Source organism: Hyaloscypha bicolor (genome assembly GCF_002865645.1).
Source record: "Hyaloscypha bicolor E unplaced genomic scaffold K444scaffold_126, whole genome shotgun sequence".
In the NCBI taxonomy this organism is placed as follows: Eukaryota; Fungi; Ascomycota; class Leotiomycetes; order Helotiales; family Hyaloscyphaceae; genus Hyaloscypha; species Hyaloscypha bicolor.
Window position 1 is genome coordinate 2015674 of NW_020194628.1, and position 26032 is coordinate 2041705.

Below are 26032 nucleotides of genomic sequence, written 5' to 3' on the forward strand. Positions count from 1 at the left end.
AGGCTTTTTTTTTTGTTCAAGGATGCCCCTGTCGCACGCTAAATCCAAGATCGTACGCTTTCGTACAGTAGCTTCAGGGGCTCGCTATGTGCCGGGGAACCAAAAGAGTGGTCCGCGGACCGCTGCCATGGCCCATGGCTGAGAGCCTGAGAGCTTCTGAACCTGGCTGCAGGCGGCAGCTGAGAAGCTTCCATGCAGTGAGCTCCCGAAGCCGAGATGACATCTGTCTATTTTAACATACCGAGGCTCCTTGGCAGCCTTGTTGTATGGCCATTGGCCCTCCCACCTTTAACTTGTGAAGAGACACAACTCAAGTGTGGCTACTTGAATATCTCCTGTGCCAGTGTGCCATATCCGCTGCCGCAGCGCTGAAGGTTAGGAAGGCTTATATTATCAACAACGTCGCTGCTATATTCTTAGTTCATTCATACAGTATCCTCGGCAGCTACAGCCTCATACGCTTCACCGCCGCCTCGTCTCCTCATAGCCAACCGAGGACTCTCATACATGCTCGTATAGTCCACTGACTGCCCTCCCAGCATGGCCGAGCCATTCTCCCTCTTCCCAAATATCGGTGCTGGATCACACCAGAAGTCCTTGCAATTTCCAATACAGCCATTCGAGAAAGGATTGCGAGCTTGTCGTGGCCGGTTCTTGTTGCCTCCATATGCATCCAAGGCGGTATCGACGAAAGTATCAATTCCCAGAATCTTTTTCCATTGGGCAAGGCAACCAGCTTTGTGGTGGTGGTGATGACCAGGAGCGTGTGTAGGTGGTAGAGCCGGATCAGGGCCCATACCCGCACCTCCCACTTGAGCTCCTGACCATGACCCTGCACCGGTAGTGAGTGCTGAAGTGATGGCTTCTGAGGCTTTGCCTTGGGAATGATGAGCGCCGCGCATATTCTCATAAGTCGTCAGAGCCCTCGAAATCTGCACAAATTGCACAAACATCAACATAGTTACCCACGTCAATTGCAATGTCGCCCAAATCACAAGTACCAGAGTGTACGGATCTGAATTCACAACGCGGCATAGGCCTTCTCCTAGAATATTGCACTCTGGATCACCTGTCTCTTGTATGGACTCAAAGTCTTGTCATCGTCAGCTAGGATGTGTGCTCGGGAGATCAGTGGCCTTACATCCAATCGTTAACCTTACTAGAACCAGAATACCAGCTTCCAAGTTGATTAGATAGAGGAAGAAGTGGCGGTGATTATTTATCCCAATGCAATTATTGACCCATGGGCAATGGCTGTAAAAGTTGTTAGTAGTTTCCGCAAGGATACAAATCGGGATACTGACTGATCATGCTTCGCCACGCAGCGATTGCATCTTTTACAATGCTTGCTTCTCAGAGGCATTCGAACCATGCAGGGAACGCAGAAATTCTGCTCATCAAACTTCCACAACTCTAACAGCTCATCGATGACAGCCTTTTGCTGCGTGAGGCCACCGAGTTTGGGCACGAACCCAGGCTCATAGAACATTGTGCAGAAATAGAAATACCCGCAAAGACTATAGAATACCCCGAAGGCAATGTTGCTGATGGGATATGTTGAAAATGTTCCTAGGCCTGATTAGCGATGATAACGGCCTTATGATGGAATTGCACATACCAGGGAGGATGGTTGTTAACCATCGTAATCCTACCCAAAACAGAGTGGCGGCAAAGATACCCGCGAGCCAAGGCTATTTGATCAGCGTTCTACACTTCACCAGAGACATAAGGAGCTTACCGTTTTATGGATATGTCTCATATCGGACGGAGCGTACTCCATGACCTGCATGGCAACCCATTGCAAAGCATAGCCAGCGAAAAGAGCAAGAGGTATACCAGCAAATACCACCATGTGACTTGAGACCATTACCATCACCCACAAGATCAGGAATGGCCAGAGAAAGAAGAACTTTGACATGAATCCCCGTTTGTCTTTCATCAAATATGAAGACATTGGAAACTCGAGCGTCTTCTGTTTGGCGTCTTCAGTATAGCCAGATTCCTTCAATGCCTTCTGCCACATCCTCTCCGTCTTCATCTCAGCTGCCAGGGTGTCCGGCGATCGACCGTCTGCCGTCTCTGCGAATCGATCAGATCCATATTCGATCAATTTCTGTATGCAGCCCGGAGATCCCTTCACAAGAGCCCAATGTAATGCGGTGAATCCTGTCTCGTCGGTTGCATGAACGTTCGCACCCCATCTCAGAAACAGATCAACGTGAGCCGGGTACCCCTTATACGCCGCCCACATAAGACAAGTATGTCCATGGCTATCCGGAATGTCTACATCGATGTTTTGGTGCAAGAGTAAGGTAACGGAAAGGATGCTGCTTTCGAAGGTCGCCAGATGAAGTATATTATAACCTTGGACATCGGTGATCAGGGGGTCCGCGCCATGCTGAAGCAATAGGTTAACAGTATAGTAATGGCATCGTTGTGCGGCCCACATGGCTGGTGTAGCTACCGACTCTCCCCCTTTCTTGTTGACATCGGCGCCGGCCTTCAGGAGAAATTGGCACAACGCATACCGATTATTGATTGCGGCCCACTGTAAATGGGGTCAGTAAGTCCACCGCCAAGGAGAATTGCAGGCCAAAGTACATGTAATGGGGTAATGCCCTCGGCGTCGCTATATGAAGCGTCGAATTTCCCACTGTCGTAGAGTTTCTCGACCCCCTGAATATCGCCCATACGAGCAAGTTGCATAATATCATCTTCTGGACTAAAATCATGCCCCGAAGGATTGATCTCCTCGAGTTCGACATGATTATCATCGCTCAGCTTGGGCGCCACGACCGACGCCTTGCCGTTGGGCATGATTGGAGAATTGTTGTGCGCTGTCCCAGCTGTATTTGTTGGAGGTTTCGAGCCCGCGTGTGCCATTTCAGGATGACGGCGCGATGGCGATTGAATTCGATCGGAAGGAGCAATGCTGGCAGTGGGAGACTATGAGCTTCGCGCAAGAGAGGTCATGTCATATCGTTGCTGACGAGCGGTTATTCGTGCAATTGAGGATACAATCATCAGGTCGCCTGCACTTGCGTAGGGGAGCGAGGCTGAGCACCAAGAAAAGGAAATGTGACAGGGGTTGAGTGGAGTCAATCTTCACTTGCCCCGAAGCCTTGCCTCGCCATCTTCAACAGAGACATACTTGATACCACAACCAAACTCCCCGCAGCCTTTTGACGGCTTTGGCCAGCTGAATCTTTGCAACCCGGGCATCATGGCTGCCATGCAAGACTTGCTGCATGCCCTGCTAAATCCTTCCCCTCTGGGTCTGGCAATTGCGATCCTGCTCGCCGTCACGATCCCCATCTTCCTCCACTCAGTCGTCTTCCGAAGCAGCGGCCTCACTACATTACCGTCAATTCTCTTGATCGGCCCCAGCGGCTCTGGCAAGACATCTCTTATTACTTTAGTGAGCAGCAGTCCTTATCCTCCCTAGATATTCGCTGACTTTCCTCAAGTTCGAACGTGGCACAAAGGCAGCTGCCACTCACACTTCTCAAACCCCAATAGCTGTCGAATGCTCATTACCAGTTGGAGCCGTAGCTAGCTCGGACAAATATCGCTCAGACAATGATCCGACGAATCAGACGCACAAGAAGTTCCTCTTGATCGACACTCCCGGCCACGGAAAGCTCAGGCACCACGCCCTAGCGAGTCTCACCAACCCGCAGAATCTGAAGGGGCTTATCTTCTTGGTGGATGCTGCTACACTATCAGCTGGAGATGAGGGGTTGAGGCAGACAGCAGACTATCTCCATGATGTCTTGCTCTTATTGCAGAAGAGAGTGACTGGGAGTAAAGCTGCGAAAGCAATGAAGGAGATCCCAGTCCTGATCGCTGCGAACAAGATGGATCTGTTCATAGCGCTTCCCGCAGCCCTTGTGAAGAGTAGCCTCGAGGCTGAGATTACAAAGGTCAGGACATCTAGGTCAAAAGGCTTGCTGGATTCGGGTATTGGAATGGGAGATGCTGAGGACGAGAAGGATGACTGGCTGGGAGAGATGGGTTCCACCAGCTTCAAGTTCTCTCAGATGGAAGAGTTTGATATCTCGGTTGAGGTCTTGGGTGGTAATGTGGTGGGAGGAGAAGGTCCAACGGTTGATAAGTGGTGGAAATGGATCTCAGAGAGACTTTGAGAAGCTCCGAATACATTATTGCGAACTATCGAAAGTGTTCTAGCAGTGCCTCTCAATAGACCTGGCGAGTTAGTACTCAGCAATAAGTCTAGCCGCAACTTGATGCACTCCGGGCATTCTCCGAGTCCCATCCTCCAGAGATGTTCTTGTGTCTTTAAGACGCATAAGTCTCCTCCAGGGATGATCGTGTCTTTTCTCTTCTCTCCCTCATACGGTGAGACTGAAACTAAATCTCATTGGACCAGAAACTGTTGGCACATTGATACGATACGCCACAAAAACTGGAGGAGCTATTCACTTTACTCTAAGGGTATTCTCAATGTACCAACGTTTGTTAGGACATCCGACCGATATGCAACAAACTCTTAAATGATATTCACTTTTGATATGGAGGACCAGATGAAAGTCAACTCTGATCTCAAGACAACTTTATCTTAACATAACTTTCGCTTCAGATCGGAGAAAAGCTCACGACATAGAGTAAATGGACTTTCATCCCATGCCAAGTGATGAGATGAGATCAAGGCACCTTTCATCTGATATAAAAGGAAGATATAAAGGGTTAGTTGGGTACCTCAATGAACCAGAAAACCTTGCACTAATAAGATGCCGGGGCAATATTGGCAACGAGCGAACGTGAAAATTCAGCTAACTTGACAACCTCATTGCACCAGAACTTTTGGAACATTGACGCAACACGCAACAAAAGGTTGGCTCCAGAATTTTTCACTTTTCAATTATAGGGCAATCCTCATGGGCGGACTCTCCACCAGCACCCGGTGGGCCATCAAGAAACTCTTCCTGCAACCTCTGGAGCTCACAAATTTGCATCAATTTGTCCAAAATAGGGAAGTACATCACAAAATGGTTGGTAAATCACACTGATCACTGGCAGATGGGACTTTGCTCAGAGACAAGGCACATAAAGCCAGTCAATTCAGTTCGTAATTAGCAGTTAAGTGCTTGCACACTCTATCTCTCTACCATCATTCGGACTGTAGTGTTGAATCTACCTGTAAGTCTTTTCCGTAACGCCTCGCAATTTGCATCGAAACCCTTCGACAAATCATAAAAAGCGTAAAGCATAAATACGTAAATAAAAAAATTATACTTTAGACTGCTTGACCATCCACGACAACAGATCAACCTTGGTGACGACGGCCACTGGTTTCGGAAGCCCTCCATGCTCAATAGAGCCTTTTTCCGTAACAACAGCAGCACTATTCCACTCGAAGAATTTGCTCAGTGCATACAAAGGCGTGTCCATGGTTATCTCCACGAATTTTCTCTTGGGAGTCTTTTGCTCTCTTCCTTGACTACCGTTAGTCACTCCATTTGTTTTTGGGGGCTGTGGCAAGTTGCTGATATCCCTGGGGTCCGTGATGACTTCTGGGATGGAGGAGAAGTCAAACATAACATTAGAGACAGGTGATTTGCCCGTTGCTCTCCCTTGACTGATCCAGCTCAGAAGGTTACCGAGGGTTATAAGGCCAACGAGCTTTCCGCCGGCAGATGCAAGGACTGGCAATTGATCGAAGCCTTTTTCTCGCATTGTCTCGATGGCCTCGGAACAAGAAGTATCCACCAAGACCGTGGTAACAGGTTTCAGCCGGAGAGCTCGGAGGGTAGCACCACGATATGGGTCATTTCTCCTCGATGGGTCCAAAATGGGGGAAGGTGGTGAGGTAGCCGGAGGGGTTGGGGGGAGAAGGTCGTTGGCTGCCAACCAATCATCATCGGCGAACTTGCTCAGGTAGCTCCTAATGCTGTCAGGCAAGATGACAACTACCATATCACCCTTTCCAAGGCCCAAATCTTTTACACCTCGGACCATTGCAGCAATTGCACTTCCACTGCTGCCACCAACCAACAGACCTTCTTCAGCAATGAGCCTTCTGGCATAGGCAAAGGATTCCCGGTCATCCGTCTTATACCAAATATCCACCGAGTTTCTGTCGAGAACGTCCGGAATAAAATCGTACCCAATGCCCTCCACCTTGTATGCTTCATTGGCATGTTCTTGATTGAGACTTTCTGGCAAAGCCAAGATCGAGCCAAATGGATCCGCGGCAATGACCTTGATGTCCGGATTATGCTTCTTCAATCCTCGAGAAAGTCCAGTGATGGTTCCGCCAGTCCCTGCACCTGCCACTATAGCCTTGATCTTGCCATCGGTCTGCTTCCAGATCTCCTCCGCAGTTCCGTATTCGTGCGCCAATGGGTTGTTCTCGTTGGTATACTGGTCCAGAATATGGGAATTGGGAATCTCCTTCTGCAGACGTCGTGCAACACCAATGTGGGATTCTGGAGAGTCAAATGCTGCCTGTGTTGGTGTGCGAATGATTGTTGCCCCAAGTGCTCGAAGCACAGCTACCTTCTCCGGCGACATCTTCTCAGGAAGGGTGATGATCGTCTTGTACCCTTTAATAGCACCCACGAGAGCAAGACCGATACCACTGCAGATTGTTAGAATGCACCAACGTATCCAAGATTTTTCGCATACGTGTTTCCACTCGTGGGCTCGATCAGAGTGTCTCCTGGCTTTATTCTTCCAGATTTCTCTGCCTCCTCAATCATGCGTAGTGCAATGCGGTCCTTAACACTTCCACCGGCATTGAACAATTCCACCTTTGCGTAGACATCTGCTTCGATTCCCAAGCTCTGCGGTATATTGTTCAGGCGAACGAGCGGTGTATTTCCAATCAACTCAGTGGCCGACCTGGCCATGACTGGAGGGCCTGCTGGCTTGGTTTGTGTTGACATTGTTGCCATTGAGGGAACCGTGCGGGTAGGTCAGGAAGAAGGACAGAAATTCTGTTCTAGAGAAGAGAGAAGTGGGCGATGGTGGAAAAGAGAAAGAAAATCATGCAGGTACTGCAATGAAGCTGCAGGAGTGGCGCAATGTTGTGTTGAAAGACGAGATCAGAAAATCAGCTCCTTGTAAGCCGCAAATATCCGCTCCGCGATAGAGGGGTACCCGATAAGGATCACGTGGCTGGGAAAGTACCGGTTGTTTTGGATTAAACTTCTAACCATTATCTCGAAGCCTGAGTCTGAGGATATACCTGAGTACAAGGAACAATGGATTCAGCGTGGTATCGCGATCCTGCGCGTCTGCATTCCACTTGCCGCATCCTTTCTTTTGATCGGATCGGACAATTTTGAAGCCGATGTCATTCCCATCCCAACCGGCTAATTTAGAAACAGGGATGGCGGCTTTTGCATGGGTCTAAAACGCCCCCATCTCAAATTCAAGATTCAATCTAAGCGAAGTTCAACCTTCCAACATCACAGTCTTTAAACTCACTGTCGCCCACACCGCTTTCGCACCCCAGTTTCGCACATTCAACAAGTCACTCGTTTTGTAGATAGAGCTCTCCAAACCATCATGCGACCATCGAATGCCCTCTACTTGGTAGCGGCCTGCTGCCCCCTGGCCTTTGCGGACGTCAAATTTACCGTTCCAGCTGCTGGAGCTTCTGTAGCAGGTGGGACAGCATTCACCGTTACCTGGACAGACTCCGGATCTGCTCCTTCCATCTCGGATCTTACTTCATACCAACTATTCTTGGAAGCTGGCTCGAATACCGCTCCGCAACAACTCTACTCGCTGACCACGGCTGGATTGTTCAGCGCTGGGAATACAATCACTGTCACTGTCCCTATAGGTACCGGAGGAATAGGAACAAATGCATAGTAAGCTCACAAATAGCCAAGTCCCTCCTCATTTTCTGACGGCTAGTTAGCTTTCTTAAAATGATATCAGTCGCAACAGCAGGAGGCACAGTCACGAATTACTCAAATCGATTCACATTAACTGGAATGGCGGGCACGTTTTCCCAAGCAGTAAAAGATGGTCTTCTTACGGTCTCTGGAACCACTGGTCCTGCTGCCGTCAACAACGTGGCGGCAGCAGCGGCTGGAACAGCGAATGTAGAAGAGGGGGTTTGGGGAACGCCTTACAACCTACAAACTGGCCCGACAAAATACGCTCCCATGCAACCAGTTCCACCGACTGCCATTACTGTGACGAATACATCCCCTCTGTGGCCAACTTCCTCAGTTGTTTTAGCAAGCACATACCTGCCCATTCCAAGTGTTCTGATAACACTAACCCAGTCTCAAACCTTCAGCGTGTCGAGCCACGCTAACACTGTGAGTCTAGTGATTGCCGTTTCCCATACACATATAGATGCTAAAATTTAACAGGCTGCCGCGGCCTCACAACCTACCGATGACATGCAACGATTCCTGAACAGGTGGAAGGATTAGGATGTGTATTCGAATTTCGGGGTTAGAATATGAGAATATGGGAAACAACCTTAGAAGTCCATTCACAAAGGCCTCGGATGGAGTTCAGAATTGGCCGATACATTGAATTATAGGAGGAGGCGGTCATGTGGGTATACCATGCAAGAAGCGCTCATCACATAATTAGATCGCCAAGGGGCGAGGAGTTCAGAGGCGATAATCAATTAGACGAGGTCCTGGGGATGGATCTCACCAAATGAATGACAGTGGTAAGCCAAATTGTCAGCAGAGATCTGATAGATTTGGCTAGCCAAGCACATAGACTTGAGATCAAGGAGGTCTTGCTGTCCTTCAGCACATAGTATCAGTGTACAAACCTGGGTTTAAGTGCAGTTCGCAATCAAGAACCTTAACAATATCTGTAACCTCCAAGGGAGTCCTAAGTTTTCTTTCCATCGCCATTTTCTTCGAATTCAAGTCCAAGGTTTTGATCGAATTCTGGTTAAAGGTCATGCGAACCGCAACCAAGTATTGTTAGTAATTCCTCGAAGTCCGCATTCGTCCCATTGCAAATTCAGTTGTTCTATGTGATTTCTGTACATTGTAGCCAGGAAGTTTCGAGGCGACCCTTTTGATGGGCCACTTCCATGAGCAAATACTTGAGAAAGAAACAGGAATTTCATATCCAATGGTCCTATGAAGATCTTGGCAGCTCGCCTCGCGCCTTGAAAGCTGGACATGGACGATGAAAGCACGACTAATCAAATTTGGATTACAGTTGATATTGCAATCTCCGATGTTGTTTCGTTTTTACGATCAATTGTACGGTTCGAAATCATTTATATGCTTACATATCTTCGGCATTTAAGGTTACTTACAAGTATCTCATTGAAGTCGTTCAGCGAAGGGCCGTAGCACTCTCTATGGGAATCGCACAATAGGGGGGTCATACCCCTGCAGGAACTCCCGAGTCTCAAGCACCTTTCAGAGTCTGGCCACATACAGTAATCACTTTGGCACCCTTCCCGCGTCCGCTTCCTCGACATAACACTCGAAAAACTGGTCAATTAGTGATGGTTTCTCTGGTCGAAATGTATGTGCAAATATCTCCCCTAATGCCGCCGATTTCAAGGCAGCTCCGCCAGGTATGGGCGTGTTCTTGGCAAAGCAGACAACACGCGTTATTAACCATGTCGTTCCTTTGCGACCCAGACTTCTCGTCGTGGAGCTGGTCGCCAATAACGCCAGTGTCAACTTGAGACACGGACACTACGCACTGTAGATTCGCACTGTCCAGGGATGCATCAGTGGTTGGTTCTTTGGGCAGAAGACCCATCTTTCGGACCTCTGCCTCGCCACTGGTATCCTAGGTGGCAGGAGTCTTCTGAAGAAATGCTAGCTTTAGGGCATAACAGAATCAGTAGCCGGTGCTTGACTGCTCGGCGAAGCCTCTAACTCCTACTCGAGTTTGATCTCTCGAAGATGCGACGAGATACGAGATTTCTGGGCTGCAGTGCCGATTGGTTTCGCTCAACTGTTGACGGCTGGTGACCAACCTTGACACCCATCGAAGTCATTCCCCGGGCTTTGGATTAGCGGTTTGAGGGGGTTGAGCTGCCCAGGTTGGTGCAACCGAGAAGGCTGCGTTTTCTAGCTTAATTTGACTTGTCCAATAGTGGCTGGAGCTTACTGTGTTGGCAGGAACGGTGCTCCGAGTGGTTGACTACGAGTCGTAAGTAAATGCAGATATCGAATTTGAGCTAACTCAAGTAGGCGAGATGCGAGTGGACTCCCAATAGAAACAGTATCGAGGTGAATAGTGGATGAGGCTGCGGTCCCCAGGTTGAGCATCTCGTTACGCGAACTGTATCGAGGACTCGAGCAGCTCGTGACCAGGTGCTGTGGACGGAGATCCTCTGCTTACCTACTTTGGGTGCATCACGATAGGTTGGTACAAAATTCCCACGTCATCTCCACAGCATCACGGAGAGCCTGATCGTAGTTCATGGTGTTGATGTTGGTGGAGCCAGTTGGAGGAGGGAAAAGCTTGTATGGTGGGTCCGGTCCACATTCGGAGATGCGGAGCAGAAGCACTCTCCTGAGGAAATTCCACTCGCAACCCTCCTGTCGAGTGCTGGTAGGGGACATGAAGTGCCGAGGAGCAGGGCATCGCCGCCTAGATGTCCCACGCAGCCCAAGAGAACCTCAAACATATCAGCCCAGGTCAACCCAGGCCCTCCCACGCCATGGAGTGACAATAAGCTCCTTTGGTGCGTTCCAACGTCCTATTTACTTTTGCTTTAGGATCAACCTATTCAAGGTCCTCAAATCGCTTCAGCTAGCATTGTGTCTTACAGTAGTCGACCTTGCTACCGAGAAGGGTCGTCTGCCTCACACTCAAAAGGGACCTGACCACTTCTACTACATCATCCGTCCCTCGAAGGTCATTCGCATGGCCGTCATTCAAGGCTAACACTCAAGACAGATACCATTCGATAGCAGTATCCCGGTGGCCACTAGTAAGTTCCCCAATCCTTAACTTGACAAAATGGTACTCGATATTCCAGGCTTTCTTGATTATCTCGTGCGCCAATGGCCTAGCCAAGCATTTCTTTTTCATCAAGGGCAATGTTGCCACCCCGCTTGACAATGTCTCGTTGCTAGAAGGGTATCTATGTGCCCATTGGTCTGTGTAATGTAATGTAAGTCTCCCAACTCCAACTATCCAAAAAGCATCGCTGACAATCCTCGGCCGTGTAGGACCCACTCGTGATATGGCTCGCAAATAACAATCCTCAAGAAGACACACATTCCAACGTTAGGCTGCCGATGCGGTGGGAAATAACCTTCATCTCCTGTTCGCCAAGTGCGGATCTCGTGGTGGTTAGGGAACGCTCCCTCAGGTTTCCAGGTACGTCTGCCTTTGCATATTTTGTTTTTATTTTGATATTTCCTGTCTGCAGGTATATAGCACATTGTAAAACTCGTCACATCTACAATGTTTTCGATTACTGACCTCTCTATCAGGGATCCTAATCCCAATATCCACGGCCAGCTCCTGATATACATACGAAGGGCATTGAGGATAACTACATGAAGGACACCAATGGCCTTGGTGAGATGGTGAACATCTCGGTCTTCGACCAAGTGCCACCCAGACTAGAACACGGAACACTCGACAGGACGATTCTCGTTTACAACAACTATTTCAAACTCACGTTCCCGGGCTTTCGGAGGCACCCTAGGGCGGCCATGGCCTTGGTGACCGAGGTGATTGTGTGGTCTCCGTAGCATCAGAGGCGGCGGCGGCGGTCGTCATTGTACTTGGCTTGTTGATATTTGATAATTTATATGCATTCCTCGCAAAAGGTGTTTCGTCCCCACTACATAATAATTGCAGATTCGTGAGCCAGACCTCAAGCCTTCAAGCCTCTCCGCCTTCTCACGACCTCCAGCCTAATAGCAAAATCCGGGATGTCATTATGTCCCAGCTCTCTAATCTCCACGGTGCCATTGTTCCGGAAGTTCTTCCTGTAAGTAGGGGAAGCCATCGTCAAGTTCCTAGCACGGTTCATTGGTCCCTTACCCAATCCCCCTATAACTCCCACATAACGTCTTTGATACTGAGAACAGCTTTGACACCAAAGAACCCAACTGTAATTATCTCTCGTCCTTCTATATACCTACAACTATGTCGGATACTCTTATATCTAAGCCACAGTGACGACCACAATGGAGAAAGCACAATTCATCCAGCGAGCCATCCGCCTACAAAATAACCACAATTATGGACGCATATCCGATGGCCCAGAAATTGAGGAGATATGTGGTCGTAGCCAGTATCAAGGTCCCCCCCCGGACAGCAGCAATGAACAATTACGCCACTGGTCAAAGCCAACAAGACCAATCCAGTAGTCTGCCCTCCAACGGTCCAGCTCCCTCGCAATATCAAGGAGAACAAGCTGAAGCCTCGACGTATCCCGGGATATGCGACGACCGCGCCAGTCACGTAAATTTGACCCCGAAAAGTTGAATTGAAGGGCATCTGCTCCAACGGCCTCTTCTCGAGCGACTGCAACTGAAGTGAAATGGAGCCTTGAACGACTATATTAATGAGGTAGCTTAGCCAGTGCTCAGTCCCTTGATTATCCCCCAACACCAATGGCGTGCAATATCCAATTGCAAATTGGTTATTGTACGGCGGAGAAGGTCCCTCAACACCTATCTCTACAGCTATGCAGATTAGCCATTGCAAAGAGCTAGTATTGCTCCGCATAGAGATCCTCCCGAGGCTTTAGGGCCGTTGAGGCAATGGTTGCAATTTATAGTTTTGATACTTGGCCTCGATTCACTCTTTTTCTGTCGTGAGGAGAAATAATATGGGCTTTGTTCAATTATGGCGTTTTTCATTCTGCGCCTGTCAGATAAGAAAAACCGAGTTGCCGGAATGAGCCCCTGAAGCAAGCGAATCCCTTGGAGGCCGGCCTTAACCCACCTTGCCCGTGGCCAAATCATCGATTAAAAAGCTACGAGACTGACCCTTTCACAGCAAACCTATATTACAACGAACCTCCCCTATACCGACACCAAGTATCCAATATCTGAAGGAGCTGCAGTGAGACGAGCCTACCCCTGGACCAGCAACGGAGGCCCCCAAGCCGCATAACATTCAGGGGCTCGTTTGAATCACGTGACGCTGCGCGTGGAAGTCCTGTCAGTCGAGCAATTGAGTCGCAGCATCCGTTCCTTGAGTAGCCCGAGAGCCTTCCCCTCCGTTTTGCTCGCCGACTCCAACATCGTTGACCTGGCCCTCAAAGTTGAGATTGTGGTCGCGAGGTAGGAATTTTGTTATTGTGGCTTCGGCAGCTTGTGTTAGCGGTGCAATATTGGCGGAGATTTCTTTGGTTGTATTCAGCTCGTGGGTGGCCGTCTCGTTGAAATTGAAGGCCTTAACGTTAGTGGATAGCATTTGTAGGCCAGGGGCCTTTCATAGCACGAAGAGAATCAGTTATAGATTGATTAACGGCTACTTTATCGATACTCGGATTGGCTATCCCTATCTCGCTACTGTAAGACCGAATCTTGCTTTGGAATCTCGCTTAGTAAAAGAGGCTCTGTGCTTGCTGTTCTTCTGAACGGATTATTGAATTGGCCCCAGTGTGGGTTCCGATAGGCTCGATAACCGATCGATAAGTAATCGTGCTAATTAGTCGATAGTCGATAATTATAGATAATAATTTATCGGAGTCCACACTGATTGGCCCTGCTAGTTGAGGAAGAGGGTAACATTGCCGTCAAGGAGGAACACATTGCTGTTGAAGGGGCGGACCGCGATGCTGTTATTGACCACAGTTTGTAGACTAGGGAGGGACATCTCGTTGGTGCCGAGGAACAGAAGTCGGACAGCCAGAAGGTTGAGTGGTCGGCGCGTGGTGGTGAAGGAGGTATGGAGGCGAGGGCGGGGGTGAGGATGTCTTTGGTTTCTTTAGTTTCGTTGCAGAGAAGGGAGACCTCGCCTCTGGGGCTGTTGGCGGACTCGGTGCCACGAAAACAATATCTAAACACTCAGCGGCTTTCCATCTCCAACAACCAAAGCCACCTCCTCGATGCCCCGTTCTTGAAGTTGAATAGCAAAGTCGACCAGCTCATCGTCGCTTTCATTACCCTCGAGCAAAGTATTCCAGATGGAAAACGGCATAGCCAGCTTGGAAATCTTTTAACACCTAAGATTTATGAACGCCGTTCCTCTAGACCACTTGCTGACTTCCATTATTTCATTCTTGTATGTTTGTGACATTAATTGCTAAGGTGGCTTCAAGCTTGTTCGTATTGAATGGCTATTCCATGCTCATATATTTCACAAGAGGTAGATTGTACAGGATGACTAGCCAGAAGTTCCATAATTTCCAAGTTGCATTGTCGTCTTCCGCGGATCTCTTTGTTAAAGTGCGTAACATTATTATAGCCCCCGGGGTTAGGCAAGGAAGGTAAGCTAGGACCGCGGATTGCCAGTACCATGGACAGCCAGATGACCAAAGAGCAATAGGGAAGCAAGTGATGGTCCTGCTTCTGCTGTCCCCAAAAACCAATGGTAATGTCTTTCGACCACGAAGAGCGTCAGCCGCTTGATCCCCCATATCTTGCGTTTGGACAGTTGTAAGCACAATTGCCCAGATAATCAGAAACTATTGCAATAGGTACCCGTATTGTGAAATTTCAAAATGAGGTCCTAGTGTTACTTCTGTTGCACCTGCTGCATAGCATACGAACCCGCAGGCATTAAGAAAATTCCGTGATATCCAGCTAACGTCGCTTCCACCAAAGCCATTGTACCAACAACCAAGCAACATTAAGGATATACATGGTCTGAATCCGCCAAACACAAAACTCGTCAAAACTGCAATCGGGTATAGTGCCAGCATAAGACTCTTAGCTTGCCTTGGTGTAAGTCTGTTCGAAGGCATCGGCCTCCAAGGTTTGTTAAGTCCATCTTCAAGAATGGAACTTGGCCGTCGTTGGTTATCAATGGTCATGGGAAGCAAGTTTACCCAGACCCAGAAAGTAACTACAGGAGTTCTTCGTAGAATCGAGGAGTATGAAAGCGCTGCCGATACAGGTATTCCAAATGCTGGAGCAGATATTGCGGTGATAATTCCCAATGCTGTTTCCGGCACCACAATAGTCTTGAGATCGTTAAAAGTAAAGAGCCAAATATATTTCAGATGAAACATCCAGGTGTTCGTATTATCGGGGGGGTTGCGGCATTCGAGGACTGAGGTGGCATCCTTGCTTTCAGACCGTTCAAAGTACCGAGATATTGACTGTAGCACAAGTCGTTGCTGAAGATTTTGAAACCGGATTTCCTATAGACTTTTAGTATCAAAAAGCACCAGTCTCCGTTTATTGGCGTAGTGCTTACTGGAATGAATATTGAACTGTTTCTTCTAATTGTATCTGTTGTGACGTCAGCGTCACATGACCTGGCCCTAGCGTGGCACCCTGTACTTAGCTCGAGCTCCCCGCTCCTCTCTTCTTTTCTCTCTTTAGACGTTTACATACACACCCAAATAGAGCTGATTGCCTTCAGGTCTTCCGCTCCGGGTCGTGATAGTATCCATGATACCGAGACCTGACAAAGTATAGTTTACTGGATTGACCAAGTCCGGGTAGTCTTCGTGCGAGATTAGTTAAGAGTTGAAAGAATCTGCAATAAATCAGTGATTTATATAGTAACGGTACTGGCGGTACCCGTTTTAAGAAATATCGATTTAGGCACACAGCTGCATTAGCTTCATTTTCCGCTATAAAACAGTGCGAATATAACCAGATGATCCGTCACTAAGTTCGGAGCTGAAGTCCCTTTATGAAACCATTCTAGGAGGGAGGCTTGGGACTACACCAGATTTCCATCTACGATTGGTTACCGAACATAGCATATGACTCTGTGCCTGCCATTTCAAGGGTACTATGTAGATGTGGGGTTAGGGAGGGCTCGAGTGGCTAATCGGGGTAGGGGTGGTCCTGCCTTTACGGTAAAGGGGGTGGACACATCGGAGCGAACTCCTGTACGTGCAGCTATATGTCGGAGACGGGTGTTGCTATAGTGAAAGCACGTGCACACCCTGTCTACTAAACTTTTAGGTGTAAAAGCCTCTATGGCAACAGCACAGCGACATATGATCGTCTTACAGGAGTTCAATCCGATGCGTCCACCCCCTTTACTCGTATTGCTCACATGTCTGGAAATACTCCCCGTTCTGCACCCCCTCTCTAGCTAATAGGTCAATCAGGATCTCGGAGGATCTACACCACTCTTGGTGAGTGGCGCAAAATGTATCTTCAGACTTATGGGCGGCACGACTACATACAAGTAAGCAAGTTATTCTGTACGATCCGGCCAACCACGCATGCTCTTTGTCCATTACTCATCCCCCCTTGAATACTTACAGTAAGCCCAAGGATAACACCACCCAAGCACTGGCCATCTCAAGGGTGTATAGCCAATAGCGATTTTGGAAAGCGCCTGATATTTCCCAGTTGGGAGTTATCCCTTCGTCCGGTGAGATAGTCCACGCTAGCAAGGGGGTCTGGCTCTTGGCGAAAAGGCGATAGATGACTAATAGATTTATAAACAAAGGTATGACTTTACAGTCCGAGCCAGGCCCCAATGCTAGCGTGGACTGTCTCACCGGACGAAGGGATAGTTATGTGAACCGGTAAAGGCTTTTAGCCAAGTATGTAAATCGGGTCTCGACCCGTTATACTCTTCTCCTTCTTTTTAGCTTATAATTTCAGTAATACGAGCTTTTTCTTTTAACTCCTTAATTTATAAAATATATTATAATAATATAAATTTATTGAAAATTTATTGAAAATTAAACATACTTCCATTATTTTAATTATTCCAATAGCTTAATATATATTAAGGGGTTACTTTAAGCTTATAAAATTAGGCGATGTTGTGGTGTTGGACCTGCTGTTTTCGACAGGTTTAGTCGCTGTTTTATGGGGGGTCGAACCCCAGGAAGACCCATCACGTGTCGAGCCTGGCCTCGTCAAGCGGCTGATCGTCGGAGCGAAGCAACTCCAGGAACTCCAAAACGTCAATCCTACTTTTGGACTCGATGGTCCCCCCTCAAGAAACGGGGGGTCTGTCACTATGGCGGTTACCCTTCCGGCGTTTCGAGTCCTCTGCCCTCCGAATATACTTATATGTCCTCCTCCGTCCCCCTATCTCTCTCGCAGCTATTACTTCTCACCGATCATAACGCCCCCCTCCTACTCCTCTGCGCCTATTACTCTTCACGACGACGGTATTGTCAAGACTACTCCCTACTAAAGCAGAATAACTCCGTCGTCCTCATGGCCCCGAGACGGTACGCGCCCGTCGACCCACGACCGCCGAATACCTCGGTGCAGGACCTTCAACTCCTTCATTGTCGTGTCGAACGTCGTCGACCCAAACCGAAGAGTAAGCGCCCGCCCGGGTATTACCAGAACCTCATCGAGCGACACGATAACCTGAAGGCTACGATCAAACATAGGTATGCCGATGCGACGAAGGACAATCTTTCGGGTATCAAAAGCAAGTTTGTCAGGTAAGATACCCGCAAATAAAAGTGCTATTGGCGTGGTCAACTGTCCTAACCCTCGAGCAGGTTCTGTGATGATCAGCTCAGGAAGAATTGGCGCTCTGTGATCCGGGACTGCTCCCTGGGGACCACGCTGGCATTCCTCAAGCACATCCACGACGAGGACAGGGTGAGCAAAAGGGGTGCGATGCAACAATACATAGCACAGTTCAAGATGCTATTCAACCGAGAGAATGGCCGTCACATGGATACCAATATTGGGAAAGAGGCCCTGAAGGTAAGCTGCTCCCTGATTATTTCCGCTCGCTCAATCCAAGGTTGCTAATATCTGTAGTACATCGACACGTTCGGGCTTGATAATACTGTCAAGTCGAAGCCTGTCCTGGGCGTGGACGACCTGCTGCTCTTACTCAACCACCACTGGGCCCGTGACACCTCTACATTCCCCACCGAGCGGCACCGGGTGCAGTTCGCACTGATCCTGCTCCTCCTCTTTGGCACCGGTTGTCGGCCTGCCGAGCTAGTCGATGCCAAAAAGAAGAGAAGAGACGATACCGGTTCTGAGGACGATGATCTGGACGACGACGATAGCCTTGCCGTTGAGAAGAGTGATAACGGTTTCGGTACCGAGGGCGATACGGACTTCCGTGGCCGCAACGACGATGCTCTTGAAGGCGTCGCCGCTACGAGTGGGGTTGAAGAGGACATTAGACATTATGACGCGATCTGCTATGAGGATGTGCGCCTGCTGGTTGTGCGCAGTCCCGGCGACGGAGAGCGGGATGTGCTCGCTATGGAGGTTACGATGGCTCACCACAAAGGACACAAGAGACGCCCAAAGCCGTGAGTTGACTGACTACCTCGAACATGCGCTCCAAGATCGAACTAACGGATACTCGCAGTACGATATTCTTCTTTACCGAAGTAGACGACCCGATCTTCTGTCCCATCACGCACCTCGTCTCCCTCGCCCTCGCAGACGGCGCGTTTGAGGCGCCGAGCCTGACGACTCCCAGGCGGGTCTTTGAGCACAAGGTCTGGGGCCCAGTCTTGTGCACGCCGCTGCGCTGGAAGCAGGAAAGGCTCAAGACGCCCATCTTCCGTCGAGAGGAGGGCAGCGCTAACCCCTCGCTAGAGAGGGCTCTTCCATACTCTCAGTTTAAGCACTGCCTTAACCGCCTCGGGCTTGCGGCGGGCTTCAAGGATACGCTGACCAGCTACTGCTTTCGACGTGGGACCGCAAATGTCGTTGATCGTAAGTTGTCCCGCGGCAGCTCGAGGAGGAGATGGCCTTGCTAACAAACGTCCTTGGTATCTAGGTACTGCCACCGATGCCGTTCGGGACCAGGTCATGCGACACAACCCGAACTCGGCCGTATATAATGGGTCCTATATCAATGAGCGGGTGTGGTTTGACGTCCAGTCCGCCGTCCTCGAGCGTCCCTCGGCAGACGGCGTCCTTCGCATGCTGACGCACATGAGTCTCATGCGCGATCCCCGCGCCCCGATTCACGTCCCTGACGACGTCCTGGCCGCGCTCCCTCCCGATCCAGATGTCACCGCACTTGAGCAGGAGCGAGAGAAGTTGAAGGCCGGGGCATACAGAGTTCAAGGGACGGACGTGGAGGCAGAAGTCCGGCGACTCACCACCGCAATCGGTAGTGCTAGGAGCAGGCGTCGAAACATCATCTCTGAAGAATACCGGGCAGACTACTTCCGCCGCCGCCCGACGGAAGACATTGAGAAGCAGAACAGCGGACAGGAGGAGGAAGAGTATATCGAGCCAGTGGTTCAGCATCAGATCCCCCAAAGGACGCAGCTGGCTGACCTCATCTGTACTCGCGTTACAAACATCACCCCGCAAGACGCTATCGATCGCCGGATTCAGGCCGCCGATTTCATGCAGGCTCTCTGCGGCTGTCGTGAGGTAGCCCCACGATACCGACTTCGCGTCGCCCTTCCTCTACCAACTCTTTTCAAAGAAGAGTCCCCTGAGGTCGGACCCCTCGCTCCTGTCTTCCCCCTCGTCTGTGGCAAGACTCAGTGCCTGTTCTGTATTGGCGACGAATTGAAGAGCTACGAAGAGCGGATGGGCTCCTTTTGCCGCGTTTCTAAGATGAGGGATCACGTCGAACGTATTCACTTGCAAGGTATCGTACCGGAGGAGAAATTTCCCTGTTACCATCCCGTATGCAAGTCTCAAGGGCTAGTCCTCGAGCACTTGCAGCATTTCAAAAATCACATACAGACCGTCCACGGGGTCAGCCTTCGAGAGTAGCGGGTACTCCTCTCGAATAACCGGTGGAAGGCGCCGCTTTTTCTGCAATGATAATATACCAACCTAAGTTTTCATATATTCTATAGCACCTAAATATTTGGTATTTCTGATTTGAATTTATTATATTATTATAGAACTATTACGAGCATATTTTATAACCTCTTAACAAATCTCTGATAGTTGGGCATATAAAACTCGTCTGAGTCAGTACTCTAGCGTCTTACGCTAAGTAATATAATCTTGAAACCCATTATTCTTTCGCATCGCCGTTATATCTCCTTTAACAATATCAAAATCTGCCGGGGTCTTTATCTCTAGTAGAGGGTAGCTCTCTTTCTGAGAGCTTATCAGTCACGGTCTTATACGGCAGTATAGAGACTCACCAATCTACTCCTTAGTCGGCGGCCAGTGAAGCTCGTCTGATAAGATGTTTACGCAGAATATCTGCCTCTCCTTCGGATAACTAAGAAGACAGCTGCCCCAAAAAAAGCGGTAACGATTATCTACTTTGCTAAGAAGGCTGGTCTTCCTTCGTCGAAACTTTACCTGGATATTCCACTTCTTTCGCGGTTATTTATATATGGATTCTTGGCGTATTAGGGATTCCCTAGCCTAGGAACCTGATTAGAAAATTACCATTTAATCGTCGACTGAAGAGAGAGAATCTGGTAATGATTCTGGTAACGAATCCAGGCTTGCCACCCTGGAGGCACCGGCTTTTGGAGGTCTTGGGGGTGATTCTGGGACTGGCCATTTCTGGAATTGCCATTTCTGGAGGCCATCGGGGGAGGCGTCACTTCTGGAGGCGCGTTGCTAGAGCTCAACGTCTTGTACATTTAAGATTCCAAGCATGCTGAATACCATGGCAACTTTTGGCTTCTAATTTGAACGCCTTCCCACTAGCCGATCTATCGGGCCCGCGCCGTTTCTTCTGCACTATACGTCCAGTCTTCATACTATGTCAATCCCACCAAAACCCCTAGAATATGGACATTACTCAATGGTATGCCGTAGCGCTTGTAGCCATTACTGCCCTTTCAATTGTTTTCTATATGTTGGGGATTTCGATCGGCTTTCTACACACCTATACGACATAGTATTTTCTTAAGCATGTCTTTTATCCACGGTCCACAAGTATAAGAGGTACCACTCGATATTATGCGGTCTTGGTTATTGCTCTCCCTGTAGGTAATGTCGTTTGCCTCACGGATAATGCATAAAGGCCTTGCAGCAAATAGGACTGTTATTTATAGTAAACCTCATTCCTCTTGCTCTCGGAAGCCATATGAACTCCATTATTACTAACGAGATTGGAGGACATGAGTCTGCTACTAGTTCGTAGAGGGAGGAAGCTCTATGCGTGTTCGAGTGCATTGGATAGCAGGTAACGTAATAATAATTTGAAATTCACTTTATGATATAAAATCGAAGGGAAGACGGGGCAAAGGTCAAGAAAAAGCTGTGAATTCATAATAATAATCGGCTGTACCTCTCCCAAACTCAATTATATAGCCGTATCAATTCAAATACAATATCTTCCTATTTGGCACATGGTAGAACAAGCTTGCTCTTGACGTTGAAATCCTGAGGCAGCAGATTTACCGGGAGTGGATATGACATTTGCTTGTTTCGTATTAGCACCGTACATGCCTTTCGTTACGAAACTTACGATCTCATCCCATGATGGAGGAAATGACTGTCGGTTAGTAGATCTGTATGTAAACCAATGCCCAGACTTGTATATAAAGAATGCTATATCAGCGCCGCTTAGCTCTCCATACTCATGGGCCTTTTTAATTAGAGTACGCTTCCGTCTTCGAGAGTTCTCCCCTTTGCGATTTCGTATACGAGACATAGTTATTTGAGGAAAGCGAATATGTTTGGGAAGAAGGTGCCACGGTATATTTTTAAGAAGCTCAGGTTTAAATTGGTATGCAATAGATTTGCGGCAGCCCAGGCGACAGTATTATGTGCCGACAGATTTCTGACCGCCAGATCCGTGGTCGACCAAGGATTCTGCTACCCGACAGATTTGATCTGGCTCTTCGTAGGAGAAATAAGCGGCCGAAATTGGCGGCTTGGCCCCTGCGCCAATACCAAACCTTCAACTTCCTGCCCTCTTTTTGAGACAATACAAGTCAATTAAAGGTACAAACGACGTATATAGGACTTGCAAGATCTGGTATGACTATAGGAAGTCGTAGAGAGAGAAGAAGTTAATTTGCTGTCTAGTAAATACTGGTTTTTTGGTGTTCGTTGAATTTGTCAAAATCGGCCATTTTTTTTCTCCTCCCACTTAGTTTTGGTATGCTCCTACGAGCTACTTGCTCATAGGAATTATCTCCTACGAGCCATTTTCTCCTATGAACTATTTTCTCCTGTGAAGTTTCTCCTATGAGGCCGTGGGCTACTAGGAGCTTTCTAATAGGAGCTATGGTCTCCTATTAGCCCCACCCTCCCAGGAGTTTGCTTTGTAGCGCTGGAAATCGCGTGGAAATCGCGGGGGGTAATGCGGCTTGCATTTGTGGCTTGGGCTCGCAAATCATGCTTAGCCCTGCGTTATCCTCGAGATACATTTTCCTTTAATAAAAAAATTAATCTCAATTACCTTCTTTATATTTACTTAAATAGTGAAAATTGTACTTTCTTTTAATATTAATTGAAATCTAATAAAAGTAGAATACAGTAAAGTTCGAAATCGGCTTCAGTTCGGAATACTCAATGATTTTATTTTTGGCCCACTTTTTATGCGCACCACCTGAGGATTCGGTGACCTTGGGGCCCGACGTCGGCATTTACTCCTGCTGTATCACGTGATTGACACAAGCTTCTGCCTGACGCTCTTTTGACAACTATCTTCCTCACTACTACGATATCATTCTCGCTGGTGTTATCTTCCTCGCCTCCCCCATCTTCCTCATTTGTGTTAACTGCCTCTCTGCTATCCTCCGAATAACCTGCTCTAAATACGAACTATCCTTCTTTAGTATTGAATAATTTCAATTATGTACAACCTCGCGTATGTTAATTTCTACTGCAATGCTCCCACCAATATTAAGTATACCAGCACGCCCACGCCCCTCTACTGCCGGCTCATTAAGGCTCAACACTTCTTGAATTTCCCTCCTCTTATTAAACTCTATAATCGCCTCTAAAGACTCATTCTCCGACCCAACGAAAGTCCCAAAATGCACTGCTACTGTATTCCTCGATAATACATCATTGTGAATACTAATTGCGTCTGCCGGTGTTAAATGCAAGGCAGAAGGGATATTGTCATGCGATAGCCTTAAGCCAAGATAAGATATAAATCCTAGACTACCACCTCTCCATATCGGCACGAATGATAGGTCAAATGGTCCAAATTTCTGCCCGATTTCCTTAAAGATAGGGCATATGGCGGTGGACTTTGATGTTCTTCGGTAGCCCGTATCTCCTGCATGATATATAGCGCCTTTTCTTTTAGTGTGAGAGATCTCGGCTTCATATTTCGATACGAGCAGTTGTTCAATGACCCACCCGCACCAGAGCGTATTACCTTGGTCAAAGGCTCCTCTTCCGGAATTGTGTTGGGCTGGAACACAAGTAAAGCGTAATATCGTAGAGTCGTTTGCATTCTGTGTTATCGTATACCTAAAGTCCTGTACGCTATATTCCGTGTTTTGCCACCAGTCAAGCTCATGGACCCTATTCTGCGGTACACCAAGGGAACAAATCCAACCTTTGTTCCCCAAAGGAACAAAGTACCTAGCCTTAGGGAATTTTTTGAATATCGCCTCGATAGTAGACAAATCCAAGTGATCATAATGGTTATGTGAGATCATAACGGCATCACAGCCTACTTTCAATTAGCAAGAAATAAGAAGAAACCTGGTTCCTATACCTGGTAAATCCGCCACCTGACACGGCGGTGGTCTCAACCTCTTTGGCCCGGTATATTGTGTAGGCCCTGCCCTCAATGAGAAAATCGGATCATAAACAACCCAGAAACTCTTCCCCCCCTCCAAACTTCTAGTCCCCTCCAAAGGAAACTCCGTAATTACACCCGCATGCCCGAGCGTCGTGCCTATAATAGACCTCTCCCTATTCAGCCCATTTTTCTCTAAATCCGACGCACCCCAATCTGGCACAACGACTAATACGTCTTTTGTTCCTGGGTGCTTTTTCGCAAGGTCTTTATAACATCCCAACGGGAATTTCGCTTGGAGAAGTTCAGCGAATGTTGGTGCTTCGGCGGAGGGCCAGGGGTTTTTGAATGCTGTGGCGGAGTCGTTGGCGTGGTGTGAGGGGCGATTATTTAGTAGAGGAGAAGAGAACCAGGGAGAGCAGAAGAGCGCCATTTTGAATATGTCTAAGAGCTAAGTAAGTGGGTTCATTGCTTTCATCTAGATAAAAGACTTATAGAGGATTATGCCTGTCCTGTTAATTGCTTCCTCTACCTTACTAATATGAAATGAAACCTTATGTTGTTTAGTGTTTAAATTAATACACACATGCGCTCGATAGCAAAACCGTTGTACTGGGAGATACGCAGAAAATTATTAAAGCTGCTTTGACGAAGTACCACAAGGCAAAAATTGTACAAGTATCCAGTGGCAATGTATCTGACCACAGCTAAGTAAGATCTGTTGGGAGTTTGAAGAGTGTGCCGCAATAGAGCCGAGTTTTACTATTCTTAGTATCGTGAGATCTTACACAATCGAGGAGCTATTGTCACGAAGCAAAAAGTGGATAATTAAGGAGCTAGAATCTGCCTTTGCTCAGCCGAATAAGTAGAGTCAGCGAGTTGTTGGCGCCTGCAGAGCTCTTAGTTTATCCGCCGACATCGGCTAATCCAAGTAAGTGCGCATAAAAAGTGGGCCAAAACTAAAATCATTGAGTGTTCCGAACTGAAGCCGATTTCGAACGTTACTGTATAACCATTGCGGCTATATATATATAATAACTAAGGCGACTTAACTTGTATATATAACTACCCTAAATGTAATAGAAGTCAAAAACCATTTAGCCGCAAAAATCACTATAGAGATCACCTTCGTAACTATTACAAGGAAGCCATCGGGGGCTCAGAAGACGGAGAAAGGCACATATAGCATTGGAGATGTGAGAAGTGTCTCGGACATAGGGGTTCTCAATCACAAGACTGTAGTAGCTGTGGGGAAGCGGCCGGGCTCAACGGAGACAAACCTGGGTGCTGCTGACACGAAAGCGCTGACTCTGGCGGGATTGAAAGAAGAGGGATGGAAGGATACTACTGTAGAAGGATTGGTGGGGCAGGATGGTGGTAAACCGCCAATTCTGCCTCTGCTTGCTCTGCTCTGCGGTCGGCAGCGGTACCCTTGAAGTACAAGGGGTGCGCAGCCCCAAGTATCCGGAAATGGACCCTGCTTAAAATAATTAACTGAAAAACCAGCGACACCCAATTCGCCTTCTACTGTATTACATTCTTTACATAGTACTTTCTATAATCTTGCGAAAATGGCCATTGCCTTCAAGCTATGGCTTTCTGTTATTGAATTGCTTATTTTCACGTTATTAGGGGTCTTTATCGTGGTATATGGTATCCTGGCGTTGAGTTTTCCGAATACGGAAACTGCAGGCATACTCACACTAATTGTTGACTTCTCTTTATTGTTCAATTGAATTTTGCTAATAAACTTCAGTTTGACTTCGAAAGTCTCTCTCAGCCAGGATTCGCATTATCTGGACTAGGTGAAGGCAGTGGCTTCTCGCAGTCCTTGCAGAGTAAGGCCCCAAGCATCAGTATTGCCAGCGCGGCACAGACAGTAATATCAAGCGCTACTGCTTTTCAAAGTGATCTGGGATCTGTCATCCCTGGAAATTGCACTTTAGGAACCACATCTTTCTGCCTCGGAAACGTCAATAATATTACCTGTAGCAGGCTGCCCCTGAATATGTCCGACCTTCTATCTAGAGCATTGCCTGCCTTAGGGAGCTACAAACTCAGCGGTCTAGAATTACTTGGCCAGGAACTCAAACGCTTCTCCGCTGGAACTATTGAAGGCCCATTCATCCTCGGAATTATTTCAGCGGTCATATTAATTCCGTCTTTTCACTATGCGTCCTGGAAAGGGGGTGTAATTTGGGGCTTACCTTGGGAAACCGCCGTGGGTAGTACGGGTAGCGCGGTTTGTCTTCTGTCTTTTCTCTGCTCGACAATTGTTCTGTCGTTTTTATACTCCGAGACTAAGCACCTGCCCTTCATTACGGTGGCAAAGGGGAGACTTTGGCGCAACTCTATCACA

At 48.0% G+C, this 26032-nt stretch overlaps 10 protein-coding genes across 10 annotated transcripts; 5 read left to right on the forward strand and 5 right to left on the reverse strand.

The window, feature by feature from the left end:
- Positions 1–425: 425 nt before the first annotated feature.
- Positions 426–2883, reverse strand: K444DRAFT_538334 (ankyrin; the record flags this gene model as incomplete). The annotated part of the gene is made up of 6 exons (XM_024875527.1): positions 426–1093; positions 1142–1254; positions 1305–1569; positions 1619–1691; positions 1739–2548; positions 2602–2883. 6 exons carry the CDS (start codon positions 2881–2883, stop codon positions 426–428), a joined length of 2211 nt encoding a protein of 736 aa, XP_024732186.1.
- Positions 2884–3144: 261 nt separating this feature from the next.
- K444DRAFT_569377 (P-loop containing nucleoside triphosphate hydrolase protein) lies at positions 3145–4339 on the forward strand. Its single transcript, XM_024877233.1, has 2 exons — positions 3145–3418; positions 3468–4339. Exons 1-2 carry the CDS (start codon positions 3224–3226, stop codon positions 4143–4145), a joined length of 873 nt encoding a protein of 290 aa, XP_024732187.1. The 5' UTR covers positions 3145–3223; the 3' UTR covers positions 4146–4339.
- A 687-nt stretch (positions 4340–5026) lies between these two features.
- Positions 5027–7041, reverse strand: K444DRAFT_617743 (putative cystathionine beta-synthase). The gene is made up of 2 exons (XM_024881191.1): positions 6649–7041; positions 5027–6601 (listed from the first exon to the last, which is right to left on the reverse strand). Exons 1-2 carry the CDS (start codon positions 6906–6908, stop codon positions 5251–5253), a joined length of 1611 nt encoding a protein of 536 aa, XP_024732188.1. The 5' UTR covers positions 6909–7041; the 3' UTR covers positions 5027–5250.
- A 372-nt stretch (positions 7042–7413) lies between these two features.
- Positions 7414–8806, forward strand: K444DRAFT_617744 (uncharacterized protein). Its single transcript, XM_024881192.1, has 3 exons — positions 7414–7841; positions 7892–8300; positions 8355–8806. The coding sequence occupies exons 1-3, from the start codon at positions 7534–7536 to the stop codon at positions 8415–8417; spliced, it is 780 nt and encodes a 259-aa protein (XP_024732189.1). The 5' UTR covers positions 7414–7533; the 3' UTR covers positions 8418–8806.
- Positions 8807–11174: 2368 nt separating this feature from the next.
- Positions 11175–11760, forward strand: K444DRAFT_617745 (uncharacterized protein). Its single transcript, XM_024881193.1, has 2 exons — positions 11175–11307; positions 11424–11760. Exon 2 carries the CDS (start codon positions 11490–11492, stop codon positions 11685–11687), a length of 198 nt encoding a protein of 65 aa, XP_024732190.1. The 5' UTR covers positions 11175–11307; positions 11424–11489; the 3' UTR covers positions 11688–11760.
- A 2448-nt stretch (positions 11761–14208) lies between these two features.
- K444DRAFT_655319 (uncharacterized protein) lies at positions 14209–15134 on the reverse strand. Its single transcript, XM_024886003.1, has 2 exons — positions 14636–15134; positions 14209–14581 (listed from the first exon to the last, which is right to left on the reverse strand). Exons 1-2 carry the CDS (start codon positions 15125–15127, stop codon positions 14234–14236), a joined length of 840 nt encoding a protein of 279 aa, XP_024732191.1. The 5' UTR covers positions 15128–15134; the 3' UTR covers positions 14209–14233.
- Positions 15135–17258: 2124 nt separating this feature from the next.
- On the forward strand, positions 17259–19766 carry K444DRAFT_634125 (uncharacterized protein; the record flags this gene model as incomplete). Its single annotated transcript, XM_024883703.1, has 5 exons — positions 17259–17494; positions 17555–17765; positions 17823–18331; positions 18391–18743; positions 18808–19766. 5 exons carry the CDS (start codon positions 17259–17261, stop codon positions 19764–19766), a joined length of 2268 nt encoding a protein of 755 aa, XP_024732192.1.
- A 1539-nt stretch (positions 19767–21305) lies between these two features.
- Positions 21306–21621, reverse strand: K444DRAFT_538700 (uncharacterized protein; the record flags this gene model as incomplete). Its single annotated transcript, XM_024875564.1, has 2 exons — positions 21306–21389; positions 21427–21621. The coding sequence occupies 2 exons, from the start codon at positions 21619–21621 to the stop codon at positions 21306–21308; spliced, it is 279 nt and encodes a 92-aa protein (XP_024732193.1).
- Positions 21622–22888: 1267 nt separating this feature from the next.
- K444DRAFT_511916 (Metallo-hydrolase/oxidoreductase) lies at positions 22889–23863 on the reverse strand (the record flags this gene model as incomplete). Its single annotated transcript, XM_024873481.1, has 2 exons — positions 22889–23604; positions 23650–23863. Coding segments are annotated over 2 exons (930 nt in total), but the record flags the coding sequence as incomplete, so codon positions are not given.
- A 501-nt stretch (positions 23864–24364) lies between these two features.
- Positions 24365–25409, forward strand: K444DRAFT_634127 (uncharacterized protein; the record flags this gene model as incomplete). The annotated part of the gene is made up of 4 exons (XM_024883704.1): positions 24365–24384; positions 24531–24604; positions 24760–25050; positions 25306–25409. The coding sequence occupies 4 exons, from the start codon at positions 24365–24367 to the stop codon at positions 25407–25409; spliced, it is 489 nt and encodes a 162-aa protein (XP_024732195.1).
- Positions 25410–26032: the final 623 nt, after the last annotated feature.

Excerpts from the sequence above, each read along its gene's own strand:
- K444DRAFT_617743 (XM_024881191.1), bottom strand. The coding sequence starts at position 6,908 with ATGTCAACACAAACCAAGCCAGCAGGCCCTCCAGTCATGGCCAGGTCG. Across the intron at positions 6,602-6,648 it reads GAGCCCACGAGTGGAAACAC|TGGTATCGGTCTTGCTCTCG; the intron begins GTATGCGAAAAA and ends AACAATCTGCAG.
- K444DRAFT_617745 (XM_024881193.1), top strand. The coding sequence starts at position 11,490 with ATGAAGGACACCAATGGCCTTGGTGAGATGGTGAACATCTCGGTCTTC.
- K444DRAFT_655319 (XM_024886003.1), bottom strand. The coding sequence starts at position 15,127 with ATGTTTCATCTGAAATATATTTGGCTCTTTACTTTTAACGATCTCAAG. Across the intron at positions 14,582-14,635 it reads ATGCAGCAGGTGCAACAGAA|TTTCTGATTATCTGGGCAAT; the intron begins GTAACACTAGGA and ends CTATTGCAATAG.
- K444DRAFT_617744 (XM_024881192.1), top strand. The coding sequence starts at position 7,534 with ATGCGACCATCGAATGCCCTCTACTTGGTAGCGGCCTGCTGCCCCCTG. Across the intron at positions 7,842-7,891 it reads GGAATAGGAACAAATGCATA|CTTTCTTAAAATGATATCAG; the intron begins GTAAGCTCACAA and ends ACGGCTAGTTAG. Across the intron at positions 8,301-8,354 it reads TGTCGAGCCACGCTAACACT|GCTGCCGCGGCCTCACAACC; the intron begins GTGAGTCTAGTG and ends AAAATTTAACAG.
- K444DRAFT_569377 (XM_024877233.1), top strand. The coding sequence starts at position 3,224 with ATGGCTGCCATGCAAGACTTGCTGCATGCCCTGCTAAATCCTTCCCCT. Across the intron at positions 3,419-3,467 it reads AGACATCTCTTATTACTTTA|TTCGAACGTGGCACAAAGGC; the intron begins GTGAGCAGCAGT and ends ACTTTCCTCAAG.